The 21,599-nt window shown below is 34.2% G+C and overlaps 1 protein-coding gene across 1 annotated transcript in view; it reads left to right on the forward strand.

Moving 5' to 3' along the window:
• Window positions 1-10,436, forward strand: part of LOC106136705 (transcription factor collier) — a gene marked incomplete at its 3' end in the record, with an annotated part of 78,169 nt that extends 67,733 nt beyond the window's left edge. Inside the window, exons 14-20 of the mRNA XM_060945627.1 lie at window positions 1,116-1,197; window positions 4,438-4,591; window positions 6,987-7,144; window positions 7,293-7,419; window positions 9,382-9,473; window positions 9,815-9,989; window positions 10,372-10,436. Coding sequence (XP_060801610.1) covers window positions 1,116-1,197; window positions 4,438-4,591; window positions 6,987-7,144; window positions 7,293-7,419; window positions 9,382-9,473; window positions 9,815-9,989; window positions 10,372-10,436 — 853 coding nt within the window. The remainder of the gene's footprint in view (window positions 1-1,115; window positions 1,198-4,437; window positions 4,592-6,986; window positions 7,145-7,292; window positions 7,420-9,381; window positions 9,474-9,814; window positions 9,990-10,371) is intronic.
• Between the last annotated feature and the right edge of the window lie 11,163 nt (window positions 10,437-21,599).

The following is a 21,599-nucleotide window of genomic DNA, read 5'->3' on the forward strand; positions in this document are numbered from 1 at the left end:
TACATACTATGCTTAAGATAATTGGGAATATTTGCTACTTGTTATGAAATTTCCTATACACAACAATACAAAAAAAGACTCAAAATTTTTTTTGGGCACTAATTGTACAAGTCACAAGAATAAAAATCCCCAGTACCACTGCCTACACCTAAGAAATAAGAAAGTGACCAAAAATATTATGATAGTATTTTTTTACAATGTTAAATTGATTCATCATCGAGATCACTTGGACATGTTTAAACATATTGCGGTCATAAACTCGTCGCTACCGAAACGGCAAAAACTTAACGATTCCCTAGAAGGGCGGAAAGTACAAATTTGTGAACATGGGAAGCAAATTATACGGAGTGGTGTTAAGTGGAAACAGATGAGAAGACAGTAAACCACAAAATAAGCAAACAAAAAATGAACCAACAACTTATTTAGGTGCTTAATTTAATCAAAACAAATTCCTTATATGTTTACGTAGCTGGATATAGAAAATGTTTTTTTTTCTGGTGTTCTTTGCTTTTCTGAAAAAAAAAAGAATTATATGTTGTGTTGAACTAAAAAAATTGGCCGTCATCACCTTCGCAAACTAAAACATCATTTTCGCCATCATATAATGTTTTACATGTACACACCCATATAACGAAGAGATCATAAAGTGTTTTGGTCACAGACAGACCCAATTACTTTATACACCATTTTTTGTGGTGAGGGTTAAAAAACCCAGCTATTTCCAAACTGTAATCAATAAAAAATCCACTTGACGCCAGTAGCTAGATGTTTAATGGCATCAGTCAACGTTAGATTTATGTGTCCGCATCATTTGTGTTGCATTATCTGTTTCACATTCACACGGCGAGATTTTTGTGTCTCGGATCCGTTTAATAAGTTAGTAATGTATTATTTTTAAGGTATATTCGTTTGGTAAGTAAGTACCAAACGAATAAAGATTGCCACGTAGATTTGGATTAACTCTTAATACATAGAGAACATACAACGAAGAATAGATAAAAATTGCTTTTTTTTCCGTCGTATGTTTAATTCGGCTTTGTTTAAGATTTAATTTAAAAAATAATAAAATTATTAACAAGCAAATAGAATTAATTCTTGTTTTGCTTTTGTTCCAGGTTTTTCCTGAAATTCTTTCTGAAATGCAATCAAAACTGTTTAAAAAATGCGGGCAATCCACGAGACATGAGAAGGTTTCAAGTAAGTAAATAATTTCCTAGTCTTTATTTGATACTAGGTATACCACCATTATGATGTAAGCATTTACTATAGACTTTAATTTTTCAAAGCAATGCGTGCAAATGCATTGCAAACTTCGAGGCTACCTCAATCTGTATACCTAACCTGTCCCGGATAAAATAAAATACTAACTTCATCTATCAACAAACATTACTTTTACATATTAAAAGTTTAATAAAGCTACAAATTAACACGGGCCAATTACACAACAGATGAAAGCATTATCTGCAAATCTGGTGTAAATTTGAGAAAAAGAAATCTTACACAGTTCGCAATAGGTCTCCATCTTAAAGACACTTCAGAGTACGTCCAGTCTACATCATTTACAATGCCCTCCAAACACAGGTCCGTAATTAGTCTCGCTGTCGACAAGTAAATGGCTGATGTTTACTGGTAGCGAGGAAAAATAGCGTGTGCCTACGTGGGCCGTCTGCGATGCCCTTGTAGTGTGGTCCAAAGAATAAGCGGCACTGGGCTTGTTACTGATTTCGTATTTTCTGTTTTTTTATCTGTTCTCTCTCAGTTTTACTTGTTTCTTTTTGTGTGCATGTAATCAAAATTATTTTTAGGTTAAAACTTTTCGCGATTTAAATCCGATCTATTTTTGATTTAGTTGCGCTTGTACGAGTAGTGCACAACGCGTTTTGTGAGTTAAAGCGGGCTTTATTTCTCTTTTTATTTTATTAATACATTAATAATTTTTCGATTATGCCTTTAAATGCGTTTAGGCATACTAAACTCAATCTTTTGGACACCATTGGTTATTTCTACCCACTAAGGAAAGGCTTTGAATGATTAGATGGAATACAACCCGTATTCTCTATAACCTGATATATCTATCTTATTTCTTCTTGTTGCCGGTTACACAATCCACAGAAATGTTTCGGGGCCCGGGGTCTTCCGACTTTACTCCCTCCACTTGGTCCGGTTTTCGGCGTCTTCGGATTTCAGTCCATTGACTTGTATATCATCTTATTCGACGTCCAGCCATGATCTTTTCGGCCTGCTTCTTATATCTATAACTTTATATAAAGCAGATACTAATAAAAAAAGACCTATCGTAATATCATTTTCTTTACTGTGAATTATTTTCTTGGTGCTCACAGTACATTTCCTTTCATTTAAACATTTTCGTTCACCTTTTACAACTTGGACCACAAATTTCACTGTATCGCCCTTAACTGAAGGAAGGGTTGCGTTCACGACTCTTGAATATTTGAAACGGCTCCAATTTAGGGGAGGGATGAAATTAAATATATTTATACCAGTTTATTTATTTACTCTCGAACAATTTTTTTACACTTCTTCTGTTCTGTGTTTTATTTATGTCTTAGCTTTGTTGCGAAGATTTCTTTTACTATGAAAAGTATGTAATTAGTATCAAGAATTACGTTGAGACTCATACTTATTGGTATTGTTCTTATCAATTGACTGTCTCCGTGAATCTATAAGAACAAGTCTCAATGAAATATCTGTGATTCAGTTGGCTGTAGCATGAAACACCAGATCTTCGAATAAGCAAAATTATTTTGTGATCCGGAGATAAATGATGTCAAGTGTCTAAAAAAGTAAGATGTATAATATAATTTAAATGTATTTCTTGTCGAATCATATCAAAAACAGAACTTTACTTGAGTTTTGAAGACAATTAGAATTTTCCCAGCGCTATTTAAATAAGATAAATGTATTCATAATTCAAAAACAGAACATGTGGAAACTTTCAAGTCGTATATCTCATAATTTAACTAATTAGTGACAACCCTATAACGACTAACTGTAAAGGTGCATTCACACAGTCTACTTATGAGTACAAATTTGCTTGTGCCGTCGGCTAAGACATATTTGTCTTACGTGTCCTCATATAGTTTAATGAAATATAGAACTTGGTATAGCATACATAGTGCCCATTTCTGCATGCAATAGTTATGTCTGAAGTTGTGTATGTAGTTATGTCTATATTTGGGCTTTCTGTGTGTCATTGAATAATTCAGTGGTCGTTCCCCACCGTTTCAAGGGTAAGAATATATGGGTGTAATGTATAAGTATGTACATATTTATAGACGGTAGGAATCGAAATAATGCAGCCTCTTTATCGAACTGAATATTGTATTCAGGTGTGCAATTTTGGTAGGGCATTGATGTCGTGTGGCACTCTAGTAAAATGCATCCTTACGTACTAACGTATTTATTTTTAAAGTGTAAAAATATTTATATTATTGGTTCAAAAGTCACAAATATCAAAGCTATTTAAATAATTAAGAAAATTATACTTACCTGCCAATAAAAAGTTAACAAATTTTTATTTAATCTATATATCATGAGGTAAAACTTAGACTAAGATGTCTAAGTTCTATTCTATGAAATAAATTTAAAAAAAAAGAGCGGAATCGAAGACCCTGCATAGTATTTAGTAGACAGTCTACAAAAGTATCAGAAAAAAATAAAAACAGCGCATCACAATTTAAACCTAAACAAGGAAACTAAACTATAACAAAATGACGTAATATTCGCTATAAAGTACACACATTGATCGAATACCTGCGTAAGCGGCCACCCACGGCACACAATGCACTTCCTTGCATGCCCTATCGGCGTCCATTTGAGTCCCGAGACGTCGCCCCTCCTCCCACGGGACTCTCCCTTTTCCTGGTGAAATACAGCCGCCGCCCGCTGTATATTGACAGGTTTTATTTTCGGCGACTGTACGGTCCCTTTTTCTATGATCTTGAACTTTGCTCTGTAAATGTGTAACTGCCGTGACTAATAATAATCTTTGGTAGCATAGTAGTTTAGTAAAATTGTGGCTTCTTCGGTGGATGCTTGATGTGGACTTGACTTGTTGTCCCGAACAAATACAGACCTGGGATTTATATGAAATCTCAAGATATAGCTAAGAACATGTAAAGAATGATTGTTTCGTAATTTACCTATAACGCAAATTAAATAAAAACGCATATATCGTTATCGTTTTTAACGGGATCTACTTGTTACTATAGACTCAAAAGCTACATTTAATGATAATAATAAGTTTCGAATTGATATAATGATATAATAAAAAATAGGGACCAGTTGCGCATCTCAACTTGTAAGCCTTTCGTAGTGCGTCCACTTGACGTGAATCAAACGTTTTAAACGATCCAGTGACTCAGACAAGTTTTAATAGCATTTAGGAAGTTGCTAAAGGTGTAAGTTCTTCCACAGGTGGTGATATCAACTCAAGTGATGGTAGACGGGCCTCTTTTAGCGATATCAGACAACATGTTCGTTCACAACAACAGCAAGCACGGCCGAAGAGCGAAGCGACTAGACCCCACTGAAGGTATTGACGCCGCCGCTGAACATACTTGTACGTTTTGTTTTTTTGGTTCATTAATTTTTATTTTAACGTGGATTATCAAAGAGATGATAGACATATCTTTCTAGTCATAGTAAGATACAAAACCTCGTTCATAATAACAGCAAGTTTTGCCGAGGAACCAAGCGGCTAACCTTTAGCGCCTATCCCACTAAAGGTATTGACGCCACAACTGAACATGCCTGTACGTTTTCGTTTTCTTTGGTTTTATCTTATTTTTTTTCTTTATCGTAATGTAAACATTATCCTAGTTTTCAGATGTTCTCTTGTTTTAATGATAATTTTAAGTAATGATTTGAATTAATTGATTTGGTTGAATTGAGTATAATTTATTTAGAAAACCATATTTTTTAATCTTTAGTTACATGTATCTTAAATAGTATATGTATTATGAAAATTCCCTATCTATATCGAGATAGTACTTCTGCATCTATTAAACGTGAGTGATTTACTCCAGAAAGTAAAATTTTACTGCTAAATCAATAATACTAAATCTCTATATAATTGAAAATTGCAAACAAGCATATTGCTACCTACCTACCGTATTAGCAAAAAATTCTCATCACTTATCTAGAACAAAAATATCATTATCATCGAACTTGCCAATTCACGTTATAAATATGTAGGCAGTCAATCGGCGACGAATGCGCAAAACTCATAATACAACGTTTGAGAGCGTCGTTTGTATGCAAGGAATCACTGTAGACATTTCGCAAGAACTTGGGAGGGCGCTGAAGCGGGCAGGAAGCGGCTGGGATAATTTAGTGAGGAATTCTACCCTGAGAAATATAAGTTCAAACCGGTCAGACTCAGTAATTTCGTAACAAATTTTTGGTATAATTTTTTTGTTTGATTTTTTTAGTTTGATCTCATAAATAATGAGTACTATAAATGCTAAACAAACTGTTGAGAAAACCTGTCATTTGAATCAATAAACGAGAAAACAAATCAACAGTTTGAACAAAATTATCTGAACTTTTCTTTAAAAATCGAACTTTAGGAACTTTCACTAACTGATTTCAAAGGCAGAAAAGATGAACTTCCAAAATTCTCTACATATAAATTCGGGGATGCTTATTCTGTTTGTCGAGATATACCAGTCGAAATATTTTTATGAATATTTGAGGACAAAACGATGTAATTTGTAAATAACAGGCTTGTCCATATTAAGAAGGCCGAAGTTCAAAGTCGGCTAGACGGCGGGAAACCGACTCCGAAGGATTACACGGTGCGAATGAGAAAATTTGCTCATTGCCGCCACCGGCATGGCCCACCGTTACCATTGTACCGTCTGCTGGCGTCATTTCCAATTTAAATACTGCTGAAAATAACAAAGCAACATGAAAATGTTTGATACTTACCTGTACTACTAAATGGAACATATTTTACTATTTACCTTGATATCTTTTTGTCTGAGAACCTCGAGAATAGCCAGCATTAAAATTGGTGACTTATGAAAATCTACTTGGAAAAGTGGGGTAAATTAATTCCGTTTTATAAAAAAAATATTTGATTATTAGATAACTAAATAATATGAAGACAGTAATCTTAAAAAAATATGTATGTAACAATATACTTTTAGAGTCAAGATTATTTTATATAAGACATAGTAATTTATTACCATGAAATACTGAAAGAACGGAAGCAAAATTAATATAATATCTGACAAATTAAAAAGACCTCGAACGTAATCTGCTTTCGTCCCCTTAAATTCACTTTCTTCTCGTCTTTATTACTGTGTCGTTTTGTTCGAGAATCCAGATTCCCCCTGTTGTCTTACGACGCGTATCCCCCTGACTACCCTGCAACCACGACAGTGCCATAACAACCATAAAACTGTAATGCCATACCCAACTTTATTACAACATATTAAAATATATTTTCAATTATTACAAACTACATGTTACACTTTTCCGCTTTGTAACCACAATTTTAACGCTCTACAATTGTCCTTTTTCCGAAATAGTTCAAGATAAATGTTTGAGTGGGACAGTAGGAGTTTTACTTGTTTGGCGTTTATTCGACATTGAAAGTTGCAGAGTCTTTACTTTTGCGAAGTGAAGTACTTCTCGAAAGACGTCATTTATAACTTAGGGTGCTATTTAGGCGACACAGTCAAATCTATTTATGATCAGTCAAAATGAACAAGAAATAAGTACGAGTACGTATATAACACTAAAGAACTTCAAAAAAGCCATAAACTTTTCATTTTACACAGTAGAAACTGGTTCACTTGATTGTTTAATTTCAAAATTTCAGTTACTTGCCGAACCGAACATACTTTGAAACATTTATGTTAATATCTTGGCATTAGATCAACAATAGCCTTTAACAAACCCCACAATTTTACTTTATACAGAGAAGTGGTTAACATTCTTTTTTTCTTTTCCCACAGCAGGTCTATACCCACCTTTACCTGTAGCAACACCTTGCATCAAAGCGATATCACCGAGTGAGGGCTGGACGTCAGGGGGCTCAACCGTTATCATTGTGGGCGACAACTTCTTTGATGGGCTACAGGTTGTGTTCGGGACTATGTTAGTTTGGAGTGAGGTAATTACAAACAATTCTTTAGATTCATCTTTTAGGAATTTTAAGTTTTTAGTTCATTTGATGTACATTACAAAAATAATGAGAAAGATAAAATGAAATAATCATTAACTTATTAAATTTGATTGGCTAAAAATTCCTTCTTTAACAGCTAATAACATCACACGCCATAAGAGTTCAGACGCCACCGAGACACATACCAGGCGTGGTGGAGGTGACGCTGTCCTACAAGAGCAAGCAGTTCTGCAAGGGCGCACCAGGGAGATTTGTTTATGTTTGTGAGTAACATCATCTTATTAAACGGTTTTATTTAGCTCACCCCGTTTGTTTTATTTATTCTTGGGTCAAATTTAGTAATTCAAATTTCACCCTCTTCCTGTCAACCGATTAATCTGAAATTTTGTATACACTTTGGATTTTGGTGACAATATAATTATGTTTATTAATTATCATTATAAATTCAAGATGGCCGCCGTTACAAAATGGCGGATAGTTTAGGTTTCATTAATCCCATCAATATGGGTATCAAATGAAAGGGCTCAACAAGCAGAATACAATATACTATAAAAAATTGAAATCCAAGATGGCGGCCTCTACAAAATGGCGGATAACTTAGGTTTTATCAATCCCATCAACATGGGTATCAAATGAAAGGTCTCAACAAGTAGAATACAATTTACTATTCAAAATTAAAATCTAAGCAGTGGGATAAAATGTAGCCTATGTTACTCCTGAAGGTTAAGTCTATCCCAGTGCCAAATTTCATTCAAATCGGTCCAGTAGTTTTTGAGTTTATTCGTTACAAAAACAAAAAACTAGAAAATAAAAATAGGTAAAAAAACTTTTTAAGTTAAACGGTTTTATGTTAAACATACATTGCAATGTTTAATATAAATGTACTAAAAACCAAAAAATAATAAAATAGATACAGTCGTGGGAATTATAAACATATGCATAGACTAGACTAAAATAAAACCGTGGGGCACGTCAATTGTCTACAATCGTTGATTAAAATGTTTGTTTTGTAATGTTACACTATAATTAGGCAGTTGTTCAACCGACAACGATGGACGTGTGATAAGTAGGGCTAGAATGTGGAAACAAGTTAGCAAGCTCGATTAAGCGAGTTTTAGGGTTTCATAATGTTGAGCGAGTAGTACTTTTATCATAAGTTTTGTCGATTAAAGACAAACTACGAGCAGTGAAACGATTCCTCGCTAGCCAGCAAAATAGTAAGTAATTTGCGCACCGTCCGCGGGCCAACTGCCTAACGACGAATTAAACGATTCTTCTATCGCACATTAAGTCTATAATTTGTAGACAATTGACGTGCCCCACGGTTTTATTTTAGTCTAGTCTATGCATATGTTTATAATTCCCACGACTGTATCTATTTTATTATTTTTTGGTTTTTAGTACATTTATATTAAACATTGCAATGTATGTTTAACATAAAACCGTTTAACTTAAAAAGTTTTTTTACCTATTTTTTATTCTTAGACTGTGCATTCTACAGAACCATATTTGTTAAAATCGTTATTATATACGTTTTTATGTGAATGTCATACATTCCAGTTAGTGGCCTTTGATCTGTGGCCACTTTAACTGAAAGTGGGGCCTGAGAAGTGGTACCAGTGATTAAATATACAATACAATACAAATTATCTTTATTGCCCATAAAAAAATACAAACGTAGTAGAAACATACATTATGAATATGTTGAGCAAAGGCGGACTTATCACTAAGCAATCTCTTCCAGCCAACCTTTGGGTAGTGAAAGGTAAAATCCTGGAACCGGGTGGACAGCATATTTAAGATATGTTAGTTAGTGTATAATAAATAAATTACATATATCTGCGATATAAGCAAATATATCAACGGATCAAATGCTTTTTTCACAAATTCAGAGATCCAGTCGTAAAATCTGTTCACATTTACGATAACTTTACCTCTTCTAGTTAAGTGTCCTTTTTTTCCAACGATATTTATATGAGTTTGTTTGTATCTAATGACATTCCAATAGAATTTTCCCAACGAAATGTACACAACAGATATAAAAATAAATTTCACGATATCGTCAGATATTATGTAGACGAATCTCATTATGTTCCAAGATACTTTTCCCCAAATAAGCCGTAATTTGGGAACTCTGATACGCAATCTCTTGCACGATCCATCAATTAGGCTTTCATTTGTTAGTGGGCAACTAATGATTGATTTTGTTTTTGTGTTTCGCATAGCAGCGCTCAACGAGCCCACGATCGACTACGGCTTCCAAAGACTGCAGAAACTCATACCGAGGCATCCGGGCGATCCGGAAAAATTACCTAAGGTAAAAAATTATTAAGGAAATATAATGGTGTTACTGAAAGGGTGTAGTAGGAATTAGGATCTTTCGTGTGACTATAGCGCAATCTTTTACAATAATACAGTTTTTGTATTAACTGTTTTGTGTGACTTCATTAATTTTAAAGTAAAATTATCAAGCTTTAAATAAATAATGAACTTCACATCTGATTTATCTGAATCCAAGGTTGTTTGTATTATTATTTAAATACCAAACAATATTTATACAATTAAAAGATGTCCATGATCCGCCATATGGAATATAGAGGTGTGCGTGCTTTATATTTGATTCTATAAGACATAACTCATGTGATTTCTCCTCTGTAGGAAATAATTTTAAAAAGGGCAGCAGACCTTGCAGAGGCATTATACTCGATGCCTCGGAACAACCAACTGGGCTTAGGAGCGCCTCGATCCCCGCCAGCGAGTATGCCCTTCAACTCTTACACCGGCCAGCTCGCCGTCAGCGTTCAGGATACCGCTGCGTCACAGTGGACTGAAGGTGGGTTTTCTGGTTAAATAGTAGTGGTACTTAGAATTTTTATTGACTCTTTTAATTTTCAAGCTTTTGTAGCGATATTATTTATATTGCCTCTCTGCCTTTAAGTGTTCTTATATTTAGAATTAGGTATATCAAGGAAGGGCTGCAATGCTGATTCATGCCATATCTTATTACTAAACTTTCTTAGTATTTCGATTTTCGGTAAATCGATGTAGTCGTTAGCTTTGAGCTTTTAATCAGATGAGTTAACACCAGCAAATAATGCCTAGTCAAATTCCCCAAAAATCCCCAATATAAACAAGACTTCCTCCAAAAAAAGTAGGTTAATTGTCTGCCGAATCCTAACGATAATTTCGTGTTGACCCCAGGCTTTTTCTTTTAGAGGAGTACGCTCGTAGTGGCGGGTCGGTCTCGCCGCGGTACTGCTCCGCCGCGTCCACGCCGCACGCCGCGACCGCCTCCTACCCCCACCCTCAACACTATCCAGCGCCACCGACATCACTCTTCAACACTTCTTCTCGTAAGTGTTACTTTTGTAGATTGTAGTTAATACAACTATTTGAAAATAAAACTTCTTTGCGCGTGGTAGAAATGGTGCATATAAGGTTAATATTTCGGTTTTAGCGACACAGCAAAATCACAAGCAAGTAAATATGGCCTTATTTTTTAGTCCTCAATTCCTTTACTCGTCTTAATCTCAGGGACCAAATATTTATTGATTTTTTTCAAATGCAGTTTAAATTTGATCACATAACAGCTTCACCATAAAATCGAATATGTTTCCCTGTAAAGTTATTACTCTTATACCAATTCTACTTGTGAAGTCTTGTAATTAGCAATCGCATTATATTATTATTACTTATATATCATATAAATTAGACTGTAAGACTTCCATTAATAAATAAAATAAAATAAAATAAGTAGTATTACCTTCACAATATTTTACATTTCAACCTTAAGTCACTTTTCTCATACATACTAAAACACAAACAAGATTTGAGTTACATTTCCTCGCTTCTGCACGCCGTGTTTGTTTACTTTGCTTTGTGTTAACCCTTTTTCTTTATCGTCCAGTGTCTCTCGGCCCGTATCACCCTGCGAACATGAATGGACATTTACCGTCTGACCATCAGTATAACGCGTATAATACGAAAGATAGCGGACATTACAGTGAAAGAAATGGGAGTTCTAAAGAGGCCGACTGTCCAGCAAACAGTCATACAAAATGCAATGGCAGCGATATGAAAGGGCCGGGCAGAGACGGGAAACTGAGAAGCGCCTTTGCCGTAGTGAGAAACAGCCCGCCAAGGGTTAGTCACCAGAATTGGCAACATCTAGCAGTTCAGTGTTAGTAATCATTATTTGCTTTTTGTTCGCTTTTTGTGTTTCGCTTTTGGTTGTTGGAGAATAGAAGTAAGAGTATGGTGGGAAAAAAGGAAATTTTCTGTTTTTAATTAATTTTAGCTTTAGTAATGGGAAAAAAAGTATTACCTTTATTTCTTTCTCCAATAAACTTTCTTTTTTTAGTTTCAAACACACACACAAAGACAGTACACCAAATATTTATAATACTTAACATAAAATCACGATAATCAGAAACTAGGTAGTGAAGCTCTTATTCGTATTGTATAATAGTATGTATTAGATTTTTTAAAGAGATTATTGATTACCTACAATATACATCAAATTTTTTAGCTAAAAAAAAAGAAAAAAAAAATCACTAACAATATGAAAGCAATAAGAAGCTTCCAGCATATTGATAGAGTTATCTGAATCTCTTAAGAGGTTGCGAGTGTCCATATTGTATGTCATTCCTATTATTAATGCCCAGGTATTTTTCACCAGGAATGGGAGGTCTCGTCTCGTCTCCTTTCTCCGTAAACCCGTTCTCTTTGCCGACCTGCAGCGCCCAACAATACGCGCAGACAGCACCGCTGGCGTCCAAGTAATCTCACACATCGCCATTTGAAGTCGGTTAGTGTATCCGATTGTTACGGTCGTGTCTGGAATTAAGGTAACCGGTATTATGTTCATTCAAGTCAATATCCGTTATCAACCGACCGTTATCAACGTGAAAATTCATAACAATGTTGCTAAAAAGTTGCTGCTCATATAAATAGAAAAAAATAATATTCTCAATCGTTTATCACTTCATTAGCGACTTTGTTTTTTTTATGATTAACAACATAAGAACGTAATAATACGTCTGTGTCGACATTGTAAGTTACATATTCTAAGTTATAAAATATTCTCATTTGGTTGTTTTTACCTAATTGTCCAAAAAAAAGTTTCGTTTTTAAACTTTTGAGTTGAATCCCAGACACTTGTTCAATGCAGTTAAAAAAAATTCTTACGTAAAATAAATTACATTGTATCAAGAAAATTTAAATCTTCTAATTTGGACCACTTTATCTTGGAAGGACTACATTTTATGTTTATGGTAATTAAGACTGTTACAAAAATGACACAAATAACATTTTTGTTGGTGCTTTTTTTTATAACATTTACCGTATTCAATCAATTTCGTCGGGCTTAGATATCCATTACAAATAAATAAGTACATTTTTTTAACAGTGAAAATTTTAAAGGCTATCATTATTTTTTTTTAACTGCCCTTTACGGACTACACAAATCACATGTTTCAATTTGTAATGCTAATGGAAAATATATAATCATACTAAGTAGTTATATTTAGGAAAAACGGTATCGTTTGTTTATCAATAATAATATGTTAAGAGTAAGGTTTTCTCAGAAAGATGTCAAACTTTTGAATTTAATTTTATTTTATTTAATATTTATTTTTCTGACTGAGTTACTTCAATAATTGTAACTTCATGCGGCGCGGTGTAGTAAATTGTAAATAACTATGTAATGTATTGTATATAGTTAAATTAAGCTCTAGTATTGTTGCTAGATCCAAATAGCCTCGTAGATTTTTATAAAAGTAGAAGCCCACAAGGTTACCCTTTAAAATGCTCAGGGCGATAAGTTTAACATCTGTAAAAAGTTATTATGCATAATATACAAACCCTTTTTTATTTTCGCAATTCGTGTGTTTGTAATTTTTATTTTGTACAATCTGTGATATATTTATTGTAAGTAACATTGTAAATTTTAATAATGTACAAACTTTTCGACTCTTAGGATATTGTTTAACTGCTTATCGATTCATCAACGAAATTCCATTTGATTACCATATCGTTCTACACATATCTGTTTTATTATAAAGTCTATGGGATTATGTAAGAGTATGACGAAACAAGAAAGTTGCTTCAGAATGTATACGAAAAAGAAAATATTTTCTCCAAAACATTTGAGCGTTTCCACGAAAATCGAACCGTATTCAGATATCTATTCTGAATATGAATTATGTAGCTATATTGTTTAACGCAAATTTGTATCAAATAAAACATATAATGTACATTATAATCGTCATAAATACAATCAGAAAATATGAAATTAAATCATATGAATAATAAGAATTCGTTTTATTTGATTTTTCAGGTGATACTAAAATTAAGAGAACAATTTTATAAGTTAAAGTTTAAGGGTAACATATTTTGACCAGAAAATAAACAACAAATCTTATACCAATATACTTCAACAATTAAAAAGTTAAATTACGTAAAACTTTTAGTGAAGAAGATAATCATTTCTTACCATATTAATCCATATGCCTTTTTTATTTTAAACGTTATGTTCATGAAAATGCTTTTAGTGCTACTGTTCGATCATCCATCATCCTTCTACCATCCTCTTTGAAACCATTGTGATTTCACACATGGTACCATCGCACCCCACTTGAAATATTATACTTGTTAGGGCAATTCCTATTGTTACTTTTGACTAGATAATGCATGGGCTTTATCAGGCTACAATCATATGACTACTGAGCGAAGATCGTGTTTCGAAAAATTTGCATTAAAATAGCAATGACTGTTGAGTAAATTAATTATGGTGATTTAAACGTAGTTAGGGTTCCCAAATATTGTGATCATTTAATAGAGGTTGTTTTACATTTAAAATATTGTTCCTGTACTGTAGTAGTGTAGTAGTAGATATTATATTTGGCGAAATAATAGTTAAGTTCATTAGGTGTATACAGTTCATTTGCCGTTTGCTTCCTGGCACTTCAAATAATATATTATTATTATTAAAAAAAAAAAGATTCCCAGGAAAAGTAACTATTTAATTGTCATTATTACTTATTAAAAAAAGATACATATACTTACCGAAAATTACTTACAAATAACATTACAGAATTGAAATCGAATCTCACATAAGGCGGCACACACACCGCACCACCGGCTGGATCTATACAAATTGTAACTTGATTACGACACGATAATACAAATGAGCGTTTAGTCGCTCGCGTTTGTCGTCGTGTGCGGCGCACGTGCGTCCACGCGCCGGCGGATGTCATGCCAATGCTGTTGCTTATTTGGAGCAATCTACTTAATGCGGTGACCTTTGGTAAGTATCATATTTGAAATAGAAAAGCAGTCTTTGTGTTGGCCGACAGAAACTTATCTTGAAAATTTGACAAAAATCATTTATATTTTGTTTTAAATTCTGACCCGACATAGTCATGAAGATGAAAGATCTTTGCGTGTTTCCAGTTACACTCTATATTTTACACATTCTCCTATTGCCCGTTTAATGGTTTTTTCACTAAATGTGTTGTGATTGTGAGTGAAATTGAAAAGTGGAAATCCTGGGTCAGAAGCGCAAGAAGATAAGAGAGAGAAAGAGCCCTACTTGTATAAGCTAAAATGTTAACATTAAATTTATAAAAAAAGAATGTGTCACGATTTTGAGATATCATTAAAAGTGATGGTTTCTCCTCTGAATAATAATATGACTGGATATCATATTACGAGGGGGCGGGATTGACATTTTTATTTTTCTACACGTGTTTGTCTGTACTTCTGTGATAAATAAGTTAAGTGAACAAATCGCGCAGTATGTGAATCCGTCGCGTGGCGGTGACGCCACGTGGCAGGCACGTGGCCAATCGCGCATTACCAAATTAGCGTCCGGTGTGCACCTAGCCTTAATCGCTCTTTGTGGAAGGCATTGATGCTAGAGGAAATATTTTTTTAGGTAATCTATTTAAACTACGCGTGTCTTCGTAAAATAGATGGTGTTTTAACTAATAAAAAAAATATTGTAACAAATTTTTATAATCTGTTTTTTTCACAAAATGTCTTTAACTTATTTAAACACTTTTCGGAAGGGTATGGATTTGGCAATGAGTATTGATGAGATGAATACTTCAAAGCCAAGTTGGTTGTAAAATAATCATTCAACAAGTGTCGAAGAATTAAATCGTAGATGTTCCACAAAAAGAAAACGTAAAACGCATAAGAAAGTCCTTCGGCAGGCGGCGAAAGGGGGTGAGGCGTGGGGTGGGCGACAATAGGTGTACAGATAACTTTCCTTCCATAGTAGAGTCAATACCGACCCTAGGGAGTTTTACCCTCGAGGCTCGGTCGCTTGGGAAAACTAGACCCAACAATATAGAAAAGGACAGACGCATACGCTAAACGCAAGTGTGAGGAGTGCATCGGATTGTACTTATGTATTAATAATATATAGAGGAAAAATGTGGAGGACGCACGGGTGATATGTTGCGACGGTTAGTGAGAGAGGGATGGATGACATCAATTTGTCGTGTCGTGATGGGGTTTTATTTTGTTTTTCCTTTTGCAATTTTTTTTTCAGGCGCTATTTTTGGATCGTAGGTCGCGGTTAGCACAGATTCTAGAGAAACTAGGTATTTTTGGCTTGTGTAAAAGAAAATTTAGTTTTTCGGTAAGAATTCGGGAATGGAATTTGCAGTATAACATAGTGACGTGACTTATAGCCATTCCTATAATACAGTATTTTTCAGTGCGAGTGACAGAATTCGCATGTACGCAACATTTTTTACTTCAACCCTATTTCTTCAAATTAATACACTATTTGCAAGGATTACTTAAAAAATGAATAAATTAATAGTTTATTTTAATTATATTTATACATAGAGAGAGGTAAAAATGTGGCAATAGGCTTTAACGTTCAAACGACATTTCTAAATTAAAACACGACTACAAATACGTTTTTTTAAACCAAATAAATGTGTGAACATAAAGCAACTTTTATTGCTTCACCACAATGAAGTTTCCGTGGCAAAACGGTTATAAACCGATATCGCATCGGAGCGTGTCAACGGGCGAGCGTTAAGCGAAATTGAGTGAAAGTCGAGTTAAAGTATTAAAAGTTTTCAGCAAGCGATCTTTGGAGCCGACAACGCGGAAGTGGTGATGAGACCGAGTCGATAAGGCGATATCGATGCTTTTGCTCTTGTGAAAATCCTTAATGATTCGTGGCAAAGTACTCTTTTGTTTACAAGATATTTTATTATTAGTCATAGTCTGTATAACTAAATCTTGTTACACCATACGTTGTGGTTTTATTTCATATAAAGGCCGATAAAGACAGAAACTCTACATTCAATTATATTGTGAAAAGATTTGACAAAATTTTTATGAGGTGTTACCGGGTTTGGTAACAGGCAGGTTATCCCAAAATGGGATTTGAGCAAAAGTAAGTATTTATTTATTTAATATATGGAAGTGTGTTAGGAATAAAAACATGCTTAATATTTAAGAGTATACACCATAAAAGTTTAAAATTTTCATGGCAAGTACGTTAAAAATTCAATAGTATAGTAATTTAAGATTTGAGTATCGATGTTTTTCAACATAGTCCGTCCCTACTTTCTTAACACGGTGTAAGTTAATAATGTAATAGAATTACGAGGGAAAAACTGTTGAACTCCGACGGAGCGGGTCGTGAGTTAATTGTAGCACTTTGTTTTGCGTCTCGCTGTCAGACACAAAAGTACTGTTTGTTTACGGGCATGTCAGAGTCTATAGGTCAGAGCATAGGAAACTCGTGTGATCTAGTTTCTTGCGCAATTAAATTGTAAGTAACTTGAGATGTTTAAAAAAAAATCTATTTACATACATACATATGGTCACGTCTATATCCCTTGCGGGGTAGACAGAGCCAACAGTCTTGAAAAGACTGAATGGCCACGTTCAGCTATTTGGCCAATCGATAGAATTGAGATTCAAATAGTGACAGGTTGCTAGCCCATCGCCTAAAAAGAATCCCAAGTTTGTAAGCCTATCCCTTAATCGCCTTTTACGACATCCATGGAAAGAGATGGAGTGGTCCTATTCTTTTTTGTATTGGTGCCGAGAACCACACGGCATAATCTATTTGATAGACTCAAACGAGGTATTATGACTTTGTACCTAACAGAGTAGATAGAGCAAAGAGTTAAGACTTAAGATAGAATGTGTTTGACTAAATTAATGGTACAAATTAGATTCAAAGACAGGTTGCTAGTCCATCGACTTAAAAATGAAGAGACAAAAAGACCAACGTAGAAGCAAGATTTGATGTCATAAGAAGCTTTGTTGTATCTTTATTTGTAGCTTTTTAATAGGGAAAGTTTACTATCAGGATTCAAAAGGAGTGAGACAATTAAAGAAAAGATAATTTCTTATTATTTTTACAAGCTCAGAATCCTTATGAATTAACATTGATCTCAATTATTAATTGGAAGTTTGGAGATTAAGTTCAATGAAAGTCACCGTAATAGTAATCAATAAGCCAATCTGAAATTACTGAGACAATCCAACATGTCTTATCGAAAAACACAGAAATTCCTATATACTTTTTTCACAATGAAAGGAATCCGTGATTGCACATTACACTGCAAAATTGCGTTGTAAGTTACGATATATCGGTAATAGCTAATTAGGCGTAATCCCATAATCGGTCAGGTTAGGAAATTACCCGCCAGGGCCCTATTTGCGGTCGGCGCGATTAGACCCATAAAACTCGCGCAATCTTGATAAGGGATGCGCGAAAATCGACAACAAATGTACACGCTATTGTAGGTCGCTGATAACTATATGTTATATAGCTTTGATTACAGCACGATAGCTAGCTAATTAATGAGCATTAGAAAATATGGAAGCGTAAATTGAATCGTTATACAAGTAGTTAATTATCCAGGACAAAGATATGCACCATGAGGTTAATCCACGGGAGCGGAGCAAACAAATACTTTAACTTTCATATTTAATAAAAGTTGCATTTATGATTTCAAACGAAAAGTTACTTACTGATGTTTCTTCACTGTACTTACATACATAGTTGTAATACAAGGATTTTGTAACGATGAAACATTATATTTCGGCTAACAATACAATAGTTTCCACTAACTATCCAGACGTTATTCGACTCTCATATTTAGACCATTTTTGCATTACAAACTTTTGGACAGCACACGTCAGTTCTGAAATTCCCAACTACGTACACATGATTTTTTGAAGTAACTTTTGTCTAGTAGTTACATTCGTTATGAAACAGACCAACTTTTATATTCATATTTTATATTAAGAGGTACACCCAAGTGCAGTTTACGAAAAAATGGAAGAGGATCAATCAATAAAATTACTGTAGGAAAATACTTAGATATTATTAGGCATTTTTAAGTCTTATTACAAACTGCGCTGGTCCCAAGTTCATGAAGGAATTTCACATATTTTCTCTCGCTGTAACAAGTTCAAAACTTGTGTTATAGGGTAGCACAACATTACTTTATCTAATAATTAATACTTGAATTAATAAATAATAGATTAAAATTAAGAGCACTTTTCAAAGAAAAATAATTAAAATTATGTATAAGTATACCTGTAAAGTCAGTAACAAAAAATATAGAAGGAGAATTTAAGCTTATTGGCTTTTCTATAGTAAGCTCCACCAAAAAGTATTTCTTTATATTTTTTGGGTTTAAAAAATAAAAAACTAACTATAAGGTTTAATGACATAAATGTACTTAATTATGACGGTTAAAAATTTACTATAAAGACGCACCACATTGTATATTGCGTTTACTATTAGCTTAAAACTAAACTGCGTATAATTCTGACAAAACTTAAAATTAACTTGCAAACTTCCGCTTTCCACGAATCCTCCACGGACCGTCGGCGCCATCTTGCAGAATTTCCCTCCAAGTAGTTCAACCTAAAACTGATAGATGGCGTTGTTTAGTCTCTCGGGAGCCAGATACGAACCCGCATTCAGTGCGCTCCGTCCTGAAACAACTCAAGAAAGGGAGGGATGAATTCTCAAGGCTCTGTTTCTACCGTCGTGTTGGGATTTTGTTGAAACGTTCCTTTTTATTATAAAGGTGGGTGGCGGCCTCACGGGCCAATGGGAGTGGTCTTAAAAGACACTCCTACCCAGCTTAATGCCTACTGGGAGTTGGCAGAAAAATGTTGGCAATAGGTAATTTTGAATGGCGTTTGTAGGCTACGTAATTGCTATTTTATGTTATTACCTGCTGGAAATTATGGCAGCAGAATTGCGTTCGTTGATCGAAAGCTTTATGATGACAGGGAGAAATCAGGCATTGCTTTTTATTCGAAAAAGGACAAGATTTTTACATGACTATTTTAAATGATATGCGAATGGTTTCAATATTGTTCTTAGCGGGATAACAACATAAAAAAAGAACAGAATATAGATCTTCAGGATAATTCTACTTAAAGATACGTAATACAGTAGCTACATTAAGGATTTTTGTTGTCTATAAATGGTAAATAAACAAAAAGAAATCTGAAGTGATTACTTGATGAAACTGCTTTGATTTGCAAACTTTGATAGTTCAATAGCAAGAACTAAACGCTTCATATGCGAGCAACACTGCGTAGGCGTTACTTATAATTATTAGTAATGCCTATTAAAACTATATTGAACATATAAAATTATATTTTTTTTTATATGTTTCATTTTGCATTGTCATTGTATCTTCACTTTTAATGGACCACTTATTCTTATACATAATCTGTTATTAATACGGCTTTTGTGCCAATCTTGTGAATTTGCCTCTTATATCCATTATACCAGTTTTGTAGGTGAACAGTTTTTATTTATCTTTTTTCCTAACTCCTTAGTAGTTAGGGCAGTAAAGGGAAGTGGTCCAATTCGATAATCAGTAAGATCGGCTATATACCAATGACTAGTTTCAAAGTTTTGTACATTAGTTTGAATACTAACCGATGTTCTTTCAGTGAGGGAAAACATCGTGAGGAAGCCTGTACATTCAGGCAATTGGTTATGAAACCAGTTAGATTTATCTGCAAAGTTTACGGAGGTCAGATGGGAGTCGCCTCGTGTAAAAACCTCACTCACCCAAACTAGGATTTATGGTCAAAGGCATACCCAAGGCTCCTCTCAAGAGGTGAGGATGCATCCGGGACTAAAGCAAGGAGGAAAAGAGGGAAGTAGAAATCCAATCCTAGAGTTCAAGAGTCCAATCTTATACAGTACTTAATTTATAATTTACTTGAAGTAACATAATGCATAATGTTGAATATTTAGTATCATGATGCAAAATGTTACGTAAAGGATGTAGTTTGACTGTATAAGAAAGAAATAATTTGTAGAAGAAGGAAAGAAAAAGGGAGATAGAAATCGTTCAAGGCGACTAAGGGAAGAACTAATTAACTTGGGATTCTACTTATAAAAGCGGTCAGCTACCTGTTAATTTTTAAATCTCAATTCTATCATTAATCTATACAGCTGAATGTGGCCATTTAGTCTTATCGGGACTGTGGGCTCTGCCTACACCGCAAGGTATATAGACTTGTGTATGTAAGAGAGTGTTTGGTAACATTGTTATAAGTGAAAAGTCCGACTACATAGAAAACAAACCAGAAAAACTTGATTGTTAAGTCGCACTATTTAACTATATAATAAACTTATTTCAGTTAACGCAACGTAACTTTTTGATTCGATTTGTTTACTTGATATCATACTCAAAGTTATAAAATGTAAGTAGACACATCACTCACGTCCCTCGACCCTATATCCAAAACACCTCCGCGTAGAACCGACCACAATATGCAAAAGATATTGATGGATCCTCGTCCCTGGGAATAGCATCGTCTCGACACGGCTTAGCACTTTTAAGGGAACCCGATGCTGAGTTTAAAGTGTGCTCGTGTGTTTGTTGCTATCTAGTGGCCGTCGGAATATTAAATTTTATTCTGTGTTTTTAGTTCGCCGATTTATTGAAATTGAAAAAATGTATTCCGAATTATACTTGTGACATGGGAGTTTTAATGCATTTGTTGAGGTGGTCAATTTAAAAGGAAATTTCTTACTATGAATTCCACTAGGGTCATGTGTGACTCTTTTCAAAGTTACACTTCAATCTTGTTTAAAAAAGAAAATAAGTATAAAATGAAGAATTAGAAATACATAATTCTATAATTACTTATTTGATGATGTATCATGAACATCAGCTTCATTCTTCAAAGAGTAAACCACGGACGTAAAATAATTTGTCTAATCATAATCCGTGGAGTTAACAGAGCGAATAGCGAGACACTCAAGGCCTCTTTTTGTGTCAACATTTAAAACATTACAGTCTATAATTATTATGTTTTTATAAAAATAATACTGAAAATTATCTGCCAAAAGAGGCGACGGTTCCACTGCAGCGTACTACGAATCTTCACTTAGCCGGCAACATATAAGTAA

Source organism: Amyelois transitella, chromosome 8 (genome assembly GCF_032362555.1).
Source record: "Amyelois transitella isolate CPQ chromosome 8, ilAmyTran1.1, whole genome shotgun sequence".
Classification (NCBI taxonomy): Eukaryota; Metazoa; Arthropoda; class Insecta; order Lepidoptera; family Pyralidae; genus Amyelois; species Amyelois transitella.